Source organism: Natrix helvetica, assembly GCF_964273705.1.
Source record: "Natrix helvetica genome assembly, chromosome: 5".
NCBI lineage: Eukaryota > Metazoa > Chordata > Lepidosauria > Squamata > Natricidae > Natrix > Natrix helvetica.
The window spans coordinates 150,296,809-150,312,894 of record NC_138551.1 but is presented as its reverse complement, the minus strand read 5'-3'; the positions used below and the strand labels follow the sequence as shown (position 1 = coordinate 150,312,894).

General features: G+C 44.9%; 1 protein-coding gene across 3 annotated transcripts in view; it reads right to left on the bottom strand.

Annotated features, from left to right (window-relative positions):
- Window positions 1–16,086, bottom strand: part of PRKCZ (protein kinase C zeta) — an 80,016-nt gene that overhangs the window by 28,186 nt on the left and 35,744 nt on the right. For all 3 annotated transcript variants that reach the window (XM_081954967.1, XM_081954965.1, XM_081954966.1), the window contains 2 exons: window positions 9,494–9,579; window positions 564–695 (listed from right to left, as the gene is read on the bottom strand). In XM_081954967.1, the coding sequence (XP_081811093.1) occupies window positions 564–695; window positions 9,494–9,579 (218 nt within the window). The remainder of the gene's footprint in view (window positions 1–563; window positions 696–9,493; window positions 9,580–16,086) is intronic.

Below are 16,086 nucleotides of genomic sequence, written 5' to 3'. Positions count from 1 at the left end.
GTCACCCCACCAGTGGTGGGTTCCGGATCCTGTTGCAACTGGTCCACATAAACATGTGCAGTGCCCACATGTGTTCTTATCACCCACGATGTCCCTGTGACGCTCCAGCTGCTTGGCGGAGTGTCGCACAGGCACTGTAAGCTTTATGCGCGTAAGCCCCGAACAGCTCAAATACAGATAAGGCGTGCGGGCCCTCCGAAGCACCATACCGGAACGGTACCTGGTGCTCCCAGCAGGCACTGGTAGGCCCGTACCGGGGCGTACCGGTTGTATCCCACCACTGCAGCCCACATAGAGCATTAAAAAGTATATAAAGCTGCGATGAGTGTGCGGAAAAAGCTTCAAGACAAAAAAATGGCTGCCATCGATTTTATTTTCTCACTTCAGAACTATTGTGTTTTCCCTCGACAGAAAAGAGGAATGAAGGAGTGATTTATCCCTCACACACAAATCAGCTGACCCGTCCCGAGCCTTGAAAGCGGCGTAACCTCCATCCTGTTAAGGCTCCCGTTGTAACTAACACAACTCAGTCGAAGGATTGGGCAAGGAAGGGCCCAACTTACCATATGCCTTTTGCAGGTCAGTGGGACAAGAACGTGACAACGTTTATGGACCAACAACTTGCAGTTGATGCACTTGTAACCTTGTCTTCCTAGACCCCATATCCTTTCGCTGCACTGGCCGCAGTATGCTCTCTGGAACACAAAGGGGAACACTTTGAAGCTTAAGACACCCAGGACTCCAGATAAACAAAACCACATTTCGAAAGCGAAAACAATGGGGGGGGGGGGGGACCAACAGCCAAAACTTTTGTTGTAGGATGGATATAAGGAGGCTTCCCTGGTATCTATGTCATCTCTCTGATGGTCAAGACAGCATCTCAATTTCAGGCTGGGATCATTTGTTAATCTAGCACAGTCTCTCTCTCTCTATCATCTATCTATCTATCTATCTATCATCTATCTATCAATCTATCTATCTATCTATCTATCTATCTATCTATCATCTATCTATCATCTATCTATTATCTATCTATCTATCTATCTATCTATCTATCTATCTATCTATCTATCTATCTATCTATCTATCATCTATCTATCATTTATCTCAGCGACTTTTAAGATGGGTGGACTTCAACTCCCAGAATTCTGGGAATTGAAGTCCACCCACCTTAAAGGTTGAGGAACATGGTGTCAGCCTCTGCCTTGCACGCTTGCTATCAGCTGCCATAGTAATGGGGAGGGTGGGGGCTCATGGTATTTGGGAGGGGAAAATGTGTGGATGGAGCTATCTCAAGAAGGGAGTTTTGTTCTCACCATCTTCTGCGCATGCTGATGGCTCGTGTTTGGGTTTGGTCAAGGTCAACTGTCTCTGCATACCAACTGGGTGAGGCCACTTGAAGATGCGCCCCACAGGACGCCTTTGGGAGCTGGAGATTGGACACTGGGTTGGGGTAACTGGGGGGGGGAGGGATTTGGGTAAACGTTTGATATGTACGCGTTCGCGCTTTTTTTTTTTTTTGCTTCAGATCTTCGCTGTTTTCATTTCATGCCCAGTAAAAGTACCTTTTCCTCTAATGAAATGGAGTTGGGGGGTTTTCTTTCTTGGATTTTGAACGAGGAACACCTGACACAAGCCTTTTCAAGTGCTCAAACCAGACCGTGTGCCCACGCATGTTTGCCACACAGCTGGTCTTCGAGCGCGCAGGAGTGCCGAAGACCAGTTGGCACTGCGCATACGTGCAGCGGAAACCCAAACGCTAGGTGGCGACGTTGGACATGCACGCAGAGAGGGCTCCGTGTGCCACCTCTGACAGCTGTGCCATAGGTTCGCCCTCACGGGTCTAGCACCATTTTCTCTGTCAACGACAGAGAAGGGTTTTCCCCATCATTTCCTGCTTAAACCTTTCAACTAGAAAGGCCAACACCAAATCTAGCCAACTTTTGAATAGGAAGCAGATAGAATAATGATGAATGTAACAGGTCCACTCCAAAAGTCTTCGTCTTCTTCATTCGTTCCAATCTTCAACAAACCAAAGGAGACCCTTGCATTTTCACCTTGAGAATAGCCTGAATATGAGAATTCAGGACAAGGGTTTTTGAGTGGAGAGGTAACTTGTTAGTCTAACCACATGGTGACTCACCTTTCTGCTTATTCTTAACCCACCCGGTGTCAGGCCCTCTTTTGCATTGGGCCCTCAGACCTGCCACAATTACTGCTGTGGGAAATTGGGAAGGGGGATTATATGGAGTGGGACAGATCTAGTCCCAAATAACATTCCTTTCTCAGAGAGTCAAGGACATCTCGCCCTGCAGCTGGAGTGGCGTGACTGGGAGGCATCTCCTGTTTTGGACGGTGCCTGATTGGATCATGGGATGGACGTGTGGGTGCTGGGCAGGGACTTCGACTTTCTTTTGGGTGGGGAAACTTGGAAGCTTTCAGATTCGGGGTTTTCCCAGATGTGCCAATAAGACATCTCTAATAAAATGGAACTTTGAGGAACCTCAAACCTCGGGGTCTTCTTTCATTGGGGGTGTTACTTAGAACCCTGACACCTGGCTGTAAAGTCAACCAACTTCATTCATTCATTCATTCACTCACTCACTCACTCACTCACTCATTCATTCATTTTCTTCTATAGCCATCCATCTCAGCGAAGTGACTCTTTTTACAACAGAATAACAGAGTTGGAAGGGACCTTGAAGGTCTTCTAGTCCAACCCCCTAGCTTAGTCAGGAAACCCTACCCCACTTCAGACAAATGGCTATCTAACATCTTCTTCAAAACGTCAAGTGTTGGAGCATTCACAACTTCTGGAGGCAAGTCGTTCCACTGATTAATGGTTCTGACTATCAGGAAATTTCTCCTCAGTTCTAGGTTGCTTCTCTCCTTGATTAGTTTCCACCCATTGCTTCTTGTTCTGCCCTCAGGTGCTTTGGAGAATAGTTTGACTCCCTCTTCTTTGTGGCAACCCCTGAGATATTGGAAGACTGCTATCATGTCACCCTTGGTCCTTCTTTTCATTAAACTAAACCCAGTTCCTTCCTATGTTTTAGCCTCCAGTCCCCTAATCGTCTTTGTTGCTCTTCTCTGCACTCTTTCTTTTAATTCTTGTTAGCGAGCATTATATCTGTTCTATGTAAAATTTGCAAAAAAAAAAGGTCATTAAAAATGAATTCTTCAGTGCATCAAATCTCGGTTTGCGTGCATCAAAGCCGGAGTTGTCCGCTCCCTCGCATTTACGGCGACGGAAGCTGTTCGTTTATTTTCCTTTGCCAAGCCCAGAGATGGAAAAACTCTTCACATGCTCTGCATTAGCCGACAGAAAGTGCCCTGCCGAGCAATTGCAAAAGGCGAGGGAGAGAGTTTGCAACAGGAAAGGAAAGGAGGAGGTCACCCTGAAAACGGAGACGTGCATTAGATCAAATTGTAATCACGGAGAACCCTTTTTCCACCCTGAAGGGGAGATGGGTTCTTTTTTGTTGTGGTTGTTGGTTTTTTTCAGGTCACTAGTCGAAGTAAATGCCTTCCCACTGTTAAGATTGCGAGAGGCTTAAGAAAAAAAAATGTGCCTCTTGACAGAAGTGTGCTGGCCGACTACGAAGAGGGCGATTAGCTTTTGAAGCAGATAATGTCATTTCCGCTTTGGTCTGTCCCTTAAAATCCTGTTGGATAGGAGTGGTAGAACCCCAGTAAACAGATCGACATAAAAAGCATTTCCCCTCCTTCCCCACGTAGCTGCTCCGTAGAAAAATATCCCTTTGGTTTAATTTGTAAGAATTTGCACCGAGGCAAAAAGAAAGAAGAAGAAAGGATGACCTCTTTTCAGGTTCTGTAGACTCACACAGCTATCCCCCTCTGGGGAAGTCCTGAGAACAGTTCCTTGATGGATGTTACAAGGAGTTGTAAACAGTTGAGGAGGGCCGTGACAGTTCCTCTGGCAACCGGTTTGCTTTTACATCCTAACCAAAAACTAAAATTTTGCAAACCAGAGCTGAAGCGTTGTTGTTTTTTTTAAAGGGCAAACAGATTCTTGCACATCAAATGCTGAAGAATTCCCACGGAGGTGTGCTAAGAATCAAAAGGATCTGATTAATGTAGAGATTTTTTTTTAACTTAGCAGGAGCCCTTTATAAAGCAAGAGATCTCAAAGGGAGCTTAGTACTAGGTTGAGGATGTGAGGGGCAGAAAAACATACTCATTAATCTTGGAAAATATATGTGTGTGTGAGAGAGAGAGAGAGAGAAAGAAACAGCCCATCCCAACAGGCCGGCTGGCATGAACTAATGTGACCAGCCACCTATAATCATCAGAGTTAAATTTTATTTTATTTCAATCATTTCCTGGGCATGGATTGCAAGGGAAACTGGCTACAGAACTATATTACCATAATGGACGTAATTCAATGTTATGGCTTTTGGTTTTAGAGCAAAATATTGTCATTTTTTTTAAACAGTCGCACGGAATGACCTGGAAATAAAAGATTATGGAAACTAATCTGCTATGACCTGGATATGTTCCATACATAAAGGCAAACTTTATTTAGTTATTGTTCTGACTGAGGCTTCCCAAGAGCCTGAAGCAAACTCCTGGTCCTGACAAAAACCCCTTTTATTCATTTGACTGTGAGTTCTGCTCATTCACCTCCAGCAAAGTCTTTCCAGGGAGGATTTACAGTCACAGACCTTCTCTGGCTTGGAGAGCTGCCAGGCCGATCTCTGCACAAATTGGCAAGGAGTCTCGGAGAGTCACGAACCAATGAAGGGAACTAATGGTCTCCTGCAAACTCCACTCCCACTCCGCTCCTCTTTTATTTCCTCTGGGAGGGGCCATTCATTGCCCACCTGTGACCATACTCCCAAGTCAACCCCTGTTCTTTGGCTGTTCCCTTCGTCTGGCAACTCACACTGGGAACAGGCTCCAGCTGTTCTTCTACTTCGCTGATTTCTGACTCTGAAGGCAGCTGATAACTGGCATACGGCTCTGACCTCCTCCCTGCCTCCAACACAGAGCCTTCCCCAGACTCCAGGACTGGCCCAGGTTCCTCCCCAACCTCCTCACTCTCCGAATCTTCTACCAGCTCTGCTGGGCACTGGCAGCTACAACAGTTACGATCTGTGGAGTCCTTGCTGCTCTCTTAGCTGGGTTGGTTTCTTGCTTAGATATAATCCCAGATCAATAAGTAAACCTGTGGCTAAAGGTTTGGTGATAATAATCTAACTTTTTATCCTAGAGGAAAGCAGTAAGGGAAAAAAATAATACCCCCATTTCAGATAAATCTCATGAAGTTTTTGAAATGTTCCTCAATTCAAATCCATCAGTTTCTCACAGGGATGCAACAAGATTACTTTAACCCCGCAGCAATTTTTGTGAAAGTCAAAATTTAATTTCTTTTTTTTCAATTCTCCTCCCAACCACCACGTAACGGCTGAAACTCATTTTTAATTTGTTAGTGGAGTCCTCCTACTTTGCTTTGTCCACAAGTCAGAACTGAATTCTCCATTGTAACTAACTTTGAAAGAGAGCAGTGTTCAAATCGACTGGACCCAATTTGACTTCCCTTACCATTTTCCCCTTGTGAATCTAATTTCATTTTACATTCATTTTTATAAAGCTCCAGTCAGATTATTTATTGAGGATGTGAATGGTGTTACACTGTGAGTTTGGATTTATAAACCCGCCCGATCCAATGCTTAAACTGCAGGCAAAGAAATAAAGGCCCATTAATGAATTCTGGAATTCTTGCTGAATTTTAACTGAATTATATGCCCACGTAATCCATCTTAAACTATGACCTAATGGGATCAGGACTTTTCTGGCTCTTTTGCTAAGCCAAATAACATACACAAAGTGGGGGGGGGGGGGGAACAGATTGGAAGGTAAAAGTTCCCGTCACACATATGTGCTAGTCGTTCCCGACTCTAGGGGGCGGTGCTCATCTCCGTTTCAAAGCCGAAGAGCCAGCGCTGTCCGAAGACATCTCCGTGGTCATGTGGCTGGCATGGCTCAATGCGAAGGCGCACGGAACGCTGTTCCCTTCTCACCAAAGGTGGTTCATATTTTTTCTACTTGCATTTTTTACGTGCTTTGAAACTGCTAAGTTGGCAGAAGCTGGGACAAGTCACGGGAGCTCCCTCCGTTGCGCGGTGCTAGGGATTCAAACTGAACTTTCTGATCGACAAGCTCAGTGTCTTAGCCACTGAGCCACCGCGTCCCTACAGATTGGAAAGTGAGACTCCAAACACTCCAAAGTGTTAAGATTTTGCTCCAGTAAAATGATGGGTAGATTATCAAGAATTTCAGCGTTGTATTTTGGGGGGGGGGGGGGCTGACGCTCTCCTACGTGGACCAAGGAGTTTTACAACATCCCGAATTTCATGACTTTCGAATCCCCTCAAAATGAGAATGAAGGCCAATTGACAGAATGGAAAATTATACATAATTGAGGCCATTGTCCAATTGCAGCTAAGCTCCCCGGCATAAAAAGTGTTTTTGTGCCTTTGCAAAAAACAAAAAAAACAACCGACGAGAGCAATCAGAGGAAGAGAAGGCGCATGGCTGAGTAACCCTCAACCTCTTCGCACAAGTTACTATGGCCCAGTTCACACATTTCCCCCACGCCGGCGTGTGGGAAGCCACTTGAAATGGAACGGAGTGGGAGCAAGTGTTTTCAACAAAGCCATTTATGTGACAGCTGCTCCACACGTGGTCTGGGCCACGCCATCGGCACCGTGGCAGCCCACTGAAATTGCCCAGGCTTTGCAGGAAGCGGTTCTACGTCAAGAAAACGAATCGTGAAAGGGCTTTCACTGAGGGTTTTTTTTTTTTTTAAATGAAAACATGCCCGAATGATCAGCTTTCAAACGCCCATCATTAGATGGGACTTGATTTTTGCAATGTTTTGATTTTGCCACCCGAGGTGCTTTGATATGGGGATGGGAGGCATGCAAATTTATTCATCTAACAAATGAAATGGACGTGCCATAATAGTTGATCAAGGGAGTTTACGACCTACGACAGAATTTTGCAGGGGTTCCCTTCCATTGATAAAGGAAGTTGTGATTTTCCTAGGGTTAGGGATGGGAGAAAAATAAAATACACCCCCCCCCAGACTTCATGATGTTTAGATTTCTATATTATTGGGGGAGGGGGGATTGAAACGTACAAGAGAAGCCTGACCCAGAGGGACAGTATATCTGCTCTGCCCCCACAAACCTATTAGCTTCTTTTAAAAATTGAGGAACACCCCCCTCCCTCCAAATTATTTGCAACTCCCGCCAATAACTTTATAGAGTAATATTTCCGCATTAAGAATTTTTAGTCTCTTTAGTATTTGGAATAGAATAGAATAACAGTATTGGAAGGGACTTTGGAGGTCTTCTAGTCCAACCCCCTGCTTAGGCAGGAAACCCTACACCATTTCAGATAAAAGGGTTATCCAATCTATTCTTAAAACTTCCAGTGTTGGAGCATTTACAGCTTCTGGAGGCAAATTGTTCCACAGATTAATTGTTCTAACTGTCAGGGAATTCCTCCTTTGTTCTAAGTTGCTTCTCTCCTTGATTAGTTTTCACCCATTGCTTCTTTCCTGTCCTCAGATACTTTGGAGAATAGTTTGACTCCCTGTTCTTTGGGGGGCAGCCCCTTTATTGCTGCAGCAAAGTAATCCTTTTGTATTCTTTTCAAAGTCTTGTTTTCAATAGATTTTTTTTTCTTTAAAAAAAAAAGACTTTGAATCTGATAAAATAGAGAAGAGCAAACTGAGACAGGAGATCTTAACTGCCAGATGTGGGCAGACATACATGATGTAAGGATGAACTAGAGGCCCAAATCTTTCTGCAATTTAATTATGGCCCTGTTGGGATGCCGATTTAATTCCTTAATTGCTACTGTAGCGGATCCTGGAATCGGAACCGCCCTGCGTGGGGCTTATTAAAATGAATAGGTAGATGAGCCCACAGGTAGGCATTTGTTCTGCAGGGGGGAAATATTTGCAATGTACACATTTGATACAGAAACTTTTGCTTTTCTGGGATGTGAGTTTTGACTTGTCCCAGTTGCATTAATGCTTGACTGAATGCTCAGTCAAGTTTCCTTAGGCACACATAATTAGCTGCGCTTCTAAGCCAACCGATATTATTAAAGAAACACATTTTTAGACATCTTCGTGCCTGGCAATCTGATAAAGATGCATGAGAGGTTTGCAAAATGGAGAACGTTTTTTTTTTTCAAGAAAGAAAAACTAGACACCTGAACCTAACAGCTATGAATTCCAATAAATAGATTTCAGAATAAATCAGGAATAGCTTTTTCCTCGACTGCTTCAATTAGATCCTCATTAACTGCTGGAAACATTGTTCAAATCCATGGGTTTTAATAAGATCGACAGTACCCAGATCCAGCTTTTGTGGTTTGTGGCTTTTCAAAGATGGGTGATTCAAACCTCCTGCCTCAATTGCTTCCTAAAATACAATTTTAATATTAAAATAAAGGCATATTCGCATACGACAATCCTCAGGGACCTGTACGCGATCCAGCTGTCGATATATCAAGACCAGATATCAGGAAAGATTCCAATCACCAGGAACGAGATTAAAAATGTGAGCTGCCATTAAAAAAATAATAAATCTAATTCTGCTCCGAACCCCTTCAACGGGCGGAGATTTGCATCAGAGATAACAAGTGTGTGTTTGTGTGAGGGCACTCACACTAGCACAACAGCCTCCTCTTGTATCCAGAAGTAGTGACGGCCATACCATCCTGACAGTTAAATAAACCTTTCGTCCAACCCTTTCTTAAAATGCACAAATCTTCACACACACACACACACACACACCCAAAAAAATGGATTAGATACTGATTACAGTCTGCAGCAGTAAAGGGATGGGTTAAGAAGGGGGTGGGGGTGGGGGAAAGCTTTGCTTTATAGATGAAGTCAGATCTTAAACACAGCTGTGTCTCCAACACACACACACACACACACACACACACACCACTCCAAAGATAGAAATATTTATGGTGCCGTTAATTAGGTCACATCTATTTAGCTCCCCGTGCATTTTAACAACAGCGCTTCTAAGCATCGTGAGGCTAATCCAGAGAAACAATAAGGGTAAGAAAATCCATGTGTATTGGGAGAGAAGATATCCCCACGAGCTGGAAAGCCAGCATAATATACATATATATTCCTCTGAACATAGCAACCCACACACACAAAATACACTTGAGGGGTGGGGTGGGGGGGAATCACGCTGGGATTTTCTCTCTCCTGAACTGCAAGCTTGTTATTCAATCACTGTGTGTAGCTTAAGCTGAATTGATTCTTTCTCCCCCCCACCCCACCATTTCCAGGCCGGGAGAAGGATCTACCTGGCAGGAAAAGCAGCCCCTGTTTTTTCTCTCTTCCCCACCCATCCCCTTACACCCCCCCCCACTTGCCTCCGGGCGGCTCCCCCCCCCCACCTCCGGCGTCTCTTTCGGCCACAGTACTCACTCTGTTAAAGCGCTTGGCTTGAAACAGATGGCCATTCACTCGGTACAGCTTCCTCCATCTCCTGGCGCCCCGCCGGTAGATTGATTCTGAGAAGGATATTAAAAAGGTGTAAAGCAGGAGCATATTATTAATCCGTCCCTACGGGGAGCTGGCCGCCTCTGGATTCGGGGCTTTTCCGAGCGCGGTCCGACAGAAAAGAGCATCGCCCGGAAAGCTGCGCTGTCAAAATGCATGTGAAGGAACATGTCTCCCCATCGCTCCGGCCTCTCCCTCCCCTTCCCTCCATCTCTCTCTCCCTCTCCCCCCCCCTCACATGATCATGGTCTTATTACAGTTCTAGGGCTGCAGACTCAGGTGAGATGGCGAGAGATGACAGACCTCGGAGAAAAGGCTGGGTGTTTAAGCCAATGACCGACGAGGCAAGTTAGCTAGGAAACCCTCCCCACCCCACCCCGGTACAATACATTGATGCACAATTATGGTTCCCCCCACCATTCTCGTGGAAGATGGTGTCGCTAGGATCAAAGGGGGTAAGAGGTCTGGGGAGGGGGCTTTGGGCATCTGTCAAGAAAGGACAAATATTCGGGAACTTTGTCCCAGTGGAAGTCAGATTCAGGTGAAGAGCCCTCTTGGGCTGTTTGGAGCGGTTGATATATATATATATTCACTGGATTTTCAAAGCATGCCCTAAAGCTATTTTAATACCAGCTTTGTAGCTTTTTTTTTTTTTTTTTGAGTTTTTCAGAGCAGGCTGAGCTGCAGGTGAGTGCGTTCCCTTTTGCAGAGCCAATTTCTGAAGAAAGGGGCTAAAATAAGGGGGGATCCAGATTTTAAAAAAGAAAGTACGAACAGATCATCACCGACGGTGGAATCCTTGATGACGCAGGCATCATTGAAGCGCATTTCGGAAAGATACCCCCCCCCCCATCCAAATATGGATTGGTAATCGGAAGAATCCCCCCACCTCCCCCGCCCCAAATTGCTGAGATCTTTCGACCCACACCATTGCTTTTCCTTCAAAAGAAACGCTCCTTCCATTGCGATATCATCTTGTTCCGTCACGCAAGCGCCGCCGTTCGACATGCAAAAAGTCCTACATCGCCTTGGGTCCAAAGCACTCACTGTCTGATCTTCGGGCTCTTTTAAGAATATGCAATGTATGCAGCTGGAGAAAAGGGATTCTTTTTTATTATTACTATTATTATCAAGCCCAAAGAGTACCAAGCTTTTATTTTAAATACACGACGTATTTCAGCCTGGAAAAAAACTCCCAGAGGAGTTAAGGGAAAAGAGCAGAATAAAGATCAATAAAAGATTGCATTACAAGAATGAAAGATCTGAAACGGGGGTGGGGGTGGGGGGGAATCCTCCCATCAATGCTAAAAAAACAAAGCAGATTCAAGGTTTTGCATCGTTTAGGGACCAGATACTTAGAAAAACTGGATTCTGGTCTTTTGTATCAATTAACTGTTATACTCAATTTATGAATGATGTGACGCGTGACCTTGGTGCAGGTATGTTCTAAGGACCACAGGTAGAGAAGCCAGAGAGTCAATGAGGGTTGAGGCTAAGATATCTACAAGTCCAACAACTCCCATCGTTATTGCAGACGTATCCTAAACCCGCATCTAAATGGAGGTCAATCAAGCCAACAACGTCCAAGGTACCGAACAAAGATTTCAACAGGCCTTTGGCTCAAGGACCATCACCCAAGAAAATGTCCTCTAAGATATTTCACCCCTCCCCATGGAAGCATCCATGATGACTGTCTTTTATAAAAAGTTTGGGCTGGGAAGACTTACATTTCCTCCATCGATGAAAAATCGTTAGTCGAAATAAGCCCTTTTTCCGCATTCACGCCCAGCAAAGCGAAGTCAACCTTAAGCCCGGAGCTTCCAACCAGAGCAAAGGATCTTGAGGTAGACTTTAATTTCAGTGGGTTTTTATTAGAGAACGTGGAAAGGAATGTAACTGTTTCTATGACAACTGGACGGCCCAAAACACATTCCGGGTTTGAAATAAACACAGGATGCGAGACGTACACACAAACACACATCCGCGGAGGAGACCTGGGAGAATTCGACCCTAAAATTAAAATCGCTACGAGAAAAAGAGATGATTTATATGCAAAAGTCAAGAGAGCAAAAAGGTTCGTTTGCTTGCGTCTCAATTCTTCTCAGAATTCCTTGGGAGCCATTTTCAGTTCTTCCCATCTCTATCTCTATGCGATGTCCTATGTCAGGGATGGCAAACCTATGGCATTGCGGGCCCAAAGTGGCACGCGGACCAATGTCGCCCAGCATGCGCGGCCTTGCCTGTCTTGTCTTCTGGGTTTCTGGCGTCCATTCGTGCACGATGATCAGCTGCTCTTCGTGCGCGTGGCAGTGCCGAAAACTGGTGTGTGCATGCGTGCCAGCCAGCTGATTATCAGGTGCGCATGTGTGCCGGACGTTAGGCTTTTCTGGAGAATGAGCCCTTGGCGTGTGGGGATGTGCTGAAAACCGGCCTGCACATTCGTACCGGCCAATTGATCGTTGGGCACGCAATGCGCACTAAAACCCGAAAGTTCAGCTTTTCCAGAATGTGGCCCCGATGAGCGTGCGAGACGTTTGCATTGTCCTAGGTTGTGCAGTCTGCCTTCGAATCTTTCAGAAAAATCAGGTTTCGAGTCCATGACAGCTTAACACGTTACTTCCTTGCCAAGTTTGACTTACTCCCTGTCAGAAAAATCTCTTGGTCGTCCGATATCTTCTAATCGTCAGGAAATTTTCCCCAGGAACTAAGGAGAAATTTCCAGACAGAACAATGGATCGGTGGAATGGCTTGCCTCCAGAAGCTCCAACACTGGAAGGTTTTTAAGAAGAGACTGGACAACCATTTGTCTGAAACGATAGAGGGTTTCCTGCTTGAGCAGGGGGTTGGACTAGAAGACCTCTAAGTTGCCTTCCAACTCTGTTATTCTGTCTTCTTCTTCTTCTAATGTTTTTAGTAGACTAGCTTCAAGAACCTACCTTCCCACTCCAGGACTGCAACCTGCAGCAGGTTGCTCTTTCCTCACTCTACTCTGGCTCCCTGTTGCTCAAAATATGCATCACCGCCACCCATGTGCGACCCCTGCAAGCATGCAAGCTTTATTGAGCTTTTCGACCCGTCTTTTTTTTTTTTTTTCCGGAGTTTAAAATGTTTTTGTTGCATGCAGAAATAAAAATGTGTGCTCTCTGTAGCTGTTCATTTATTTCATAAACGCAACAACGCTATATCATTTTTGTATACATAGCGTAAAAACGATTTATGCAGTGTTGCCTTCATTTTAGATGCCAAAAGGATTTTGTGGCTCTCGGTGTTTTTTTTTTTTTTTTTTCTGTGGGAAACACATCCAAATGGGCTCTTTTGAGTTTTTAAGGTTGCCGACTCCTGCACTAGCTATTCTTGGATATTTCAAATAAACATTGAGTTAATAAATCTTTATCTTTAGTAGAGTTTGGAGTTTTATGCGAAGCTGGGTAATATCAAAACAAACACTTCTATTGGAAGAATGCTTCCAATCTATCAATTATATAGATGTATATGTACCTCATTGTAAGGGGTGTACTGCGGCGTTTGCCTGATGCTATGGGTTTCCCAAATATAGTTCCATAATCACCAGAACACAAAAAAAATCTAGAGTGCATCACGGTTGGATCAAGTATAGCTTTCTTGTGTTAAGTTAGATCATTTGATTACTTCGACAAAACTTTTAGATTTTTCTATCTGTAAGGAAGCAATTCTCAGGTGTTTTTATCTGCTCTCCAATACATTTTGGCTTAGAAATAATTTTATAGCACGTGGTTGCAAATGCTTCCCGACAGCTCATTCCCAAATATTCCATAGGTAAAGGTAAAAGTTCCCCTCGCGCATATGTGCTATTCATTCCTGACTCAAGGGGGAGGTGCTCATCTCCGTTTCAAAGCCGAAGAGCCAGCGCAGTTCGAAGACGTCTCCGTGGTCATGTGGCCGGCATGACTCAACGCCAAAGGCGCACGGAACGCTGTTCCCTTCCCACCAAAGGTGGCTCCTATTTTTCTACTTACATTTTTTATGTGCTTTCGAACTGCTAGGTTGGCAGAAGCTGGGACAAGAAACGGGAGCTCACTCCGTTACGCGGTGCTAGTGATTCGAACCGCCGAATTGCAGACCTTTCTGATTGACAAGCTTAGCATCTTAGCCACTGAGCCCCCGCATCCCTCTTAAATGGAAATATTCCATACCGTGTTCTATTTAAGGATCTAAAGCAGCCTTAATTCTTTAAAAGCAAACTTCTCTGGGATAACCGCTCACTATTTACACAGTCGTTGATCGGCGCAAGGGGAAAAGAAAATTAAGTCCCTTTGGGTCTCGAAATAGCAAGAAAGATGTGAACCAGTTGTAAAAGGATGCTGTGGGAGATTCTGGAATCTGACCTTGAAATTTGATATTTAGTCCAATGAGCTCTCCAAAACTGGGACTCTACATTGTAATGCTAGTTACTCCAAATGAAACAGATTGATTTTGACAACCTGCCTTAAGAGTATCGGTTGATAACAGCAGCTAAGGAAGCGTTAAGATTTTGGACTGGAATTCTCCATTAGTTGGTGACAACTACAGCAGCCGTATTGGCCCTATTGGGCTTCGTAGATGAGCTTCCCAGACAGTTGAATTAAAGGGTTAAAAGAAAAGGGAGATTAACCCACCGACAGGAACGTAGAAGCTAAAAGGTCACCAACGAAAGAAAATAGAGGTAGTTCTCGACTTACAACCTAATAGAGCCTATCCATTACAGTCGTAAAGCGGGTCACCCATGCGACTGATCTAACTTTAAAGCCTTTTTTTGGGGTGGATGTAAAATAAATGCTGTGGTCGGTAAGCGAAGCCATTGCTTGCTGCGGGGCATTTTTGCTGAAAACTAGAAATGAAGGCCGTTTTTTGGAGGGGGGAAAAACATCATAAAACGTGGTCATGTGACTGTGGGCCATTGCAAATGGCCGTAAGTGCAGTCAGTAGTTGAGTACCTCAAAGGCAAGTGACGTGGCTGTGGGGAGGGAGGGGGGACGCACTGGAACTTCGGAGTGGGGGTCCATCATAACTTCCAACAGTTGCCAAGCAACGTGAGGACTAGCTATAAAAGCCACTCGAGAACACTCCACGACCAATAAAAACGATGCATTTATGAAAACACCACAGAACATATGCAGTTATGCTCAAATCGGAAACCAAAACAAGCTTTCCACTGAGTTTTAGATCAAAGACCTGCCTGACTCATGCTCAGTAGATCTCACCCCTCCTACAATTAAATCTTCCACTCTAAAGTACCTGCTGAGTCATAACTCCACATGGAAGGTTGGCTCCAAACGGTAGCAAGTTAGCCTTCGAAGCAAGCTGAAAAAAACGGGGAGCTAAAATGAAATTTAAGGAAGGAATGTTGGGAGGGGGGAGGAGAAAGAAAGGAAGGAAGGATGGAAGGAAAAAGGAAGGAAGGAAAAAGGAAGGAAGGAAAAAAGAAGGAAGGGAGAGAGGGAGGAGAAAGAAAGGAAGGATGGAAGGAAAAGGAAGGGTGGAAGGAAAAAGGAAGGAAAAAAGAAGGAAGGGGGGAGGGAGGGAGGGAGGGAGGGAGGGGGGGAGAGAGAGAGAGAGAGAGAGAGAGAGAGAGAGAGAGAGAGAGAGAGGGAGAGGGAGAGGGAGAGGGAGAGAGAGAACCAGTACTGATAGCCCTGTGAACTTTAATAGACTCTACACAAATAAATGCAAAACTTTGCACTGGGGAAACGTGGGGAAAACATCTGAGAAGTGAATATGAAGAAGGCCCCTTAAATCAAACTACAAGGCTTGGTGATAGTGCAAAAGGAAAGCTGGCTAGTCGACGGTCAGAAAGTAGCCCTTTTCCAACTCCTAAATGTTATTCAAAGGCCATTGGTGAGTCGCAGCTCCGTTCATCAGACGCAGAGTGGCTGACCCAGTGTTTTCTGAAGCTTGCTGGCTGGGGAATTCTAAGAGTTGAAATCCACAAGTCTTAAGATGACCACGGTTGAGAAACCCTGGGCTACACTGATGCAGGAACTGTCCTGGAATGACAGCACAAGAGTTTCCAGCTTTGCTTCCGGTTGACATCTAATGGAAAACCACGAGCTGCAGGTGCAAATCAGGAGTCAGCCGTAAAAAGGGCTCCACTTTGAGAACGAATCGATTGCTCTTTAATTCTCCCATAGTCAATCTATCGCCGGTTAATTGCTTGGCTTCAGGCAACATCCGAGACCAGTGGCAATCTGTTAATGTTGCTACCAAGTAAAAGGGTTTTCCTGCCACGAGAACCAGAGACGTTTCTAAAAATGGGACATGGGCTGATCAAACGTTCTCCTGCTGGCTGTGAATTTATCAACCTGCAGGGAATTCCCCATGCGATATGTAAGGCCTTCTCTTCCAGCACTGTTTATGCCCTGCCAGGCTTCTAAGTAAACATCGCAACATAGCAGCACCGATCTTCCCTTCCAAATGTTGTTGGAACGGGAATAGAGTCTTATCTTTTATGCAGAGATGGCAGACCTGGCTTTAAAAACTACAGCGGATGGTAGCGGGTGGCG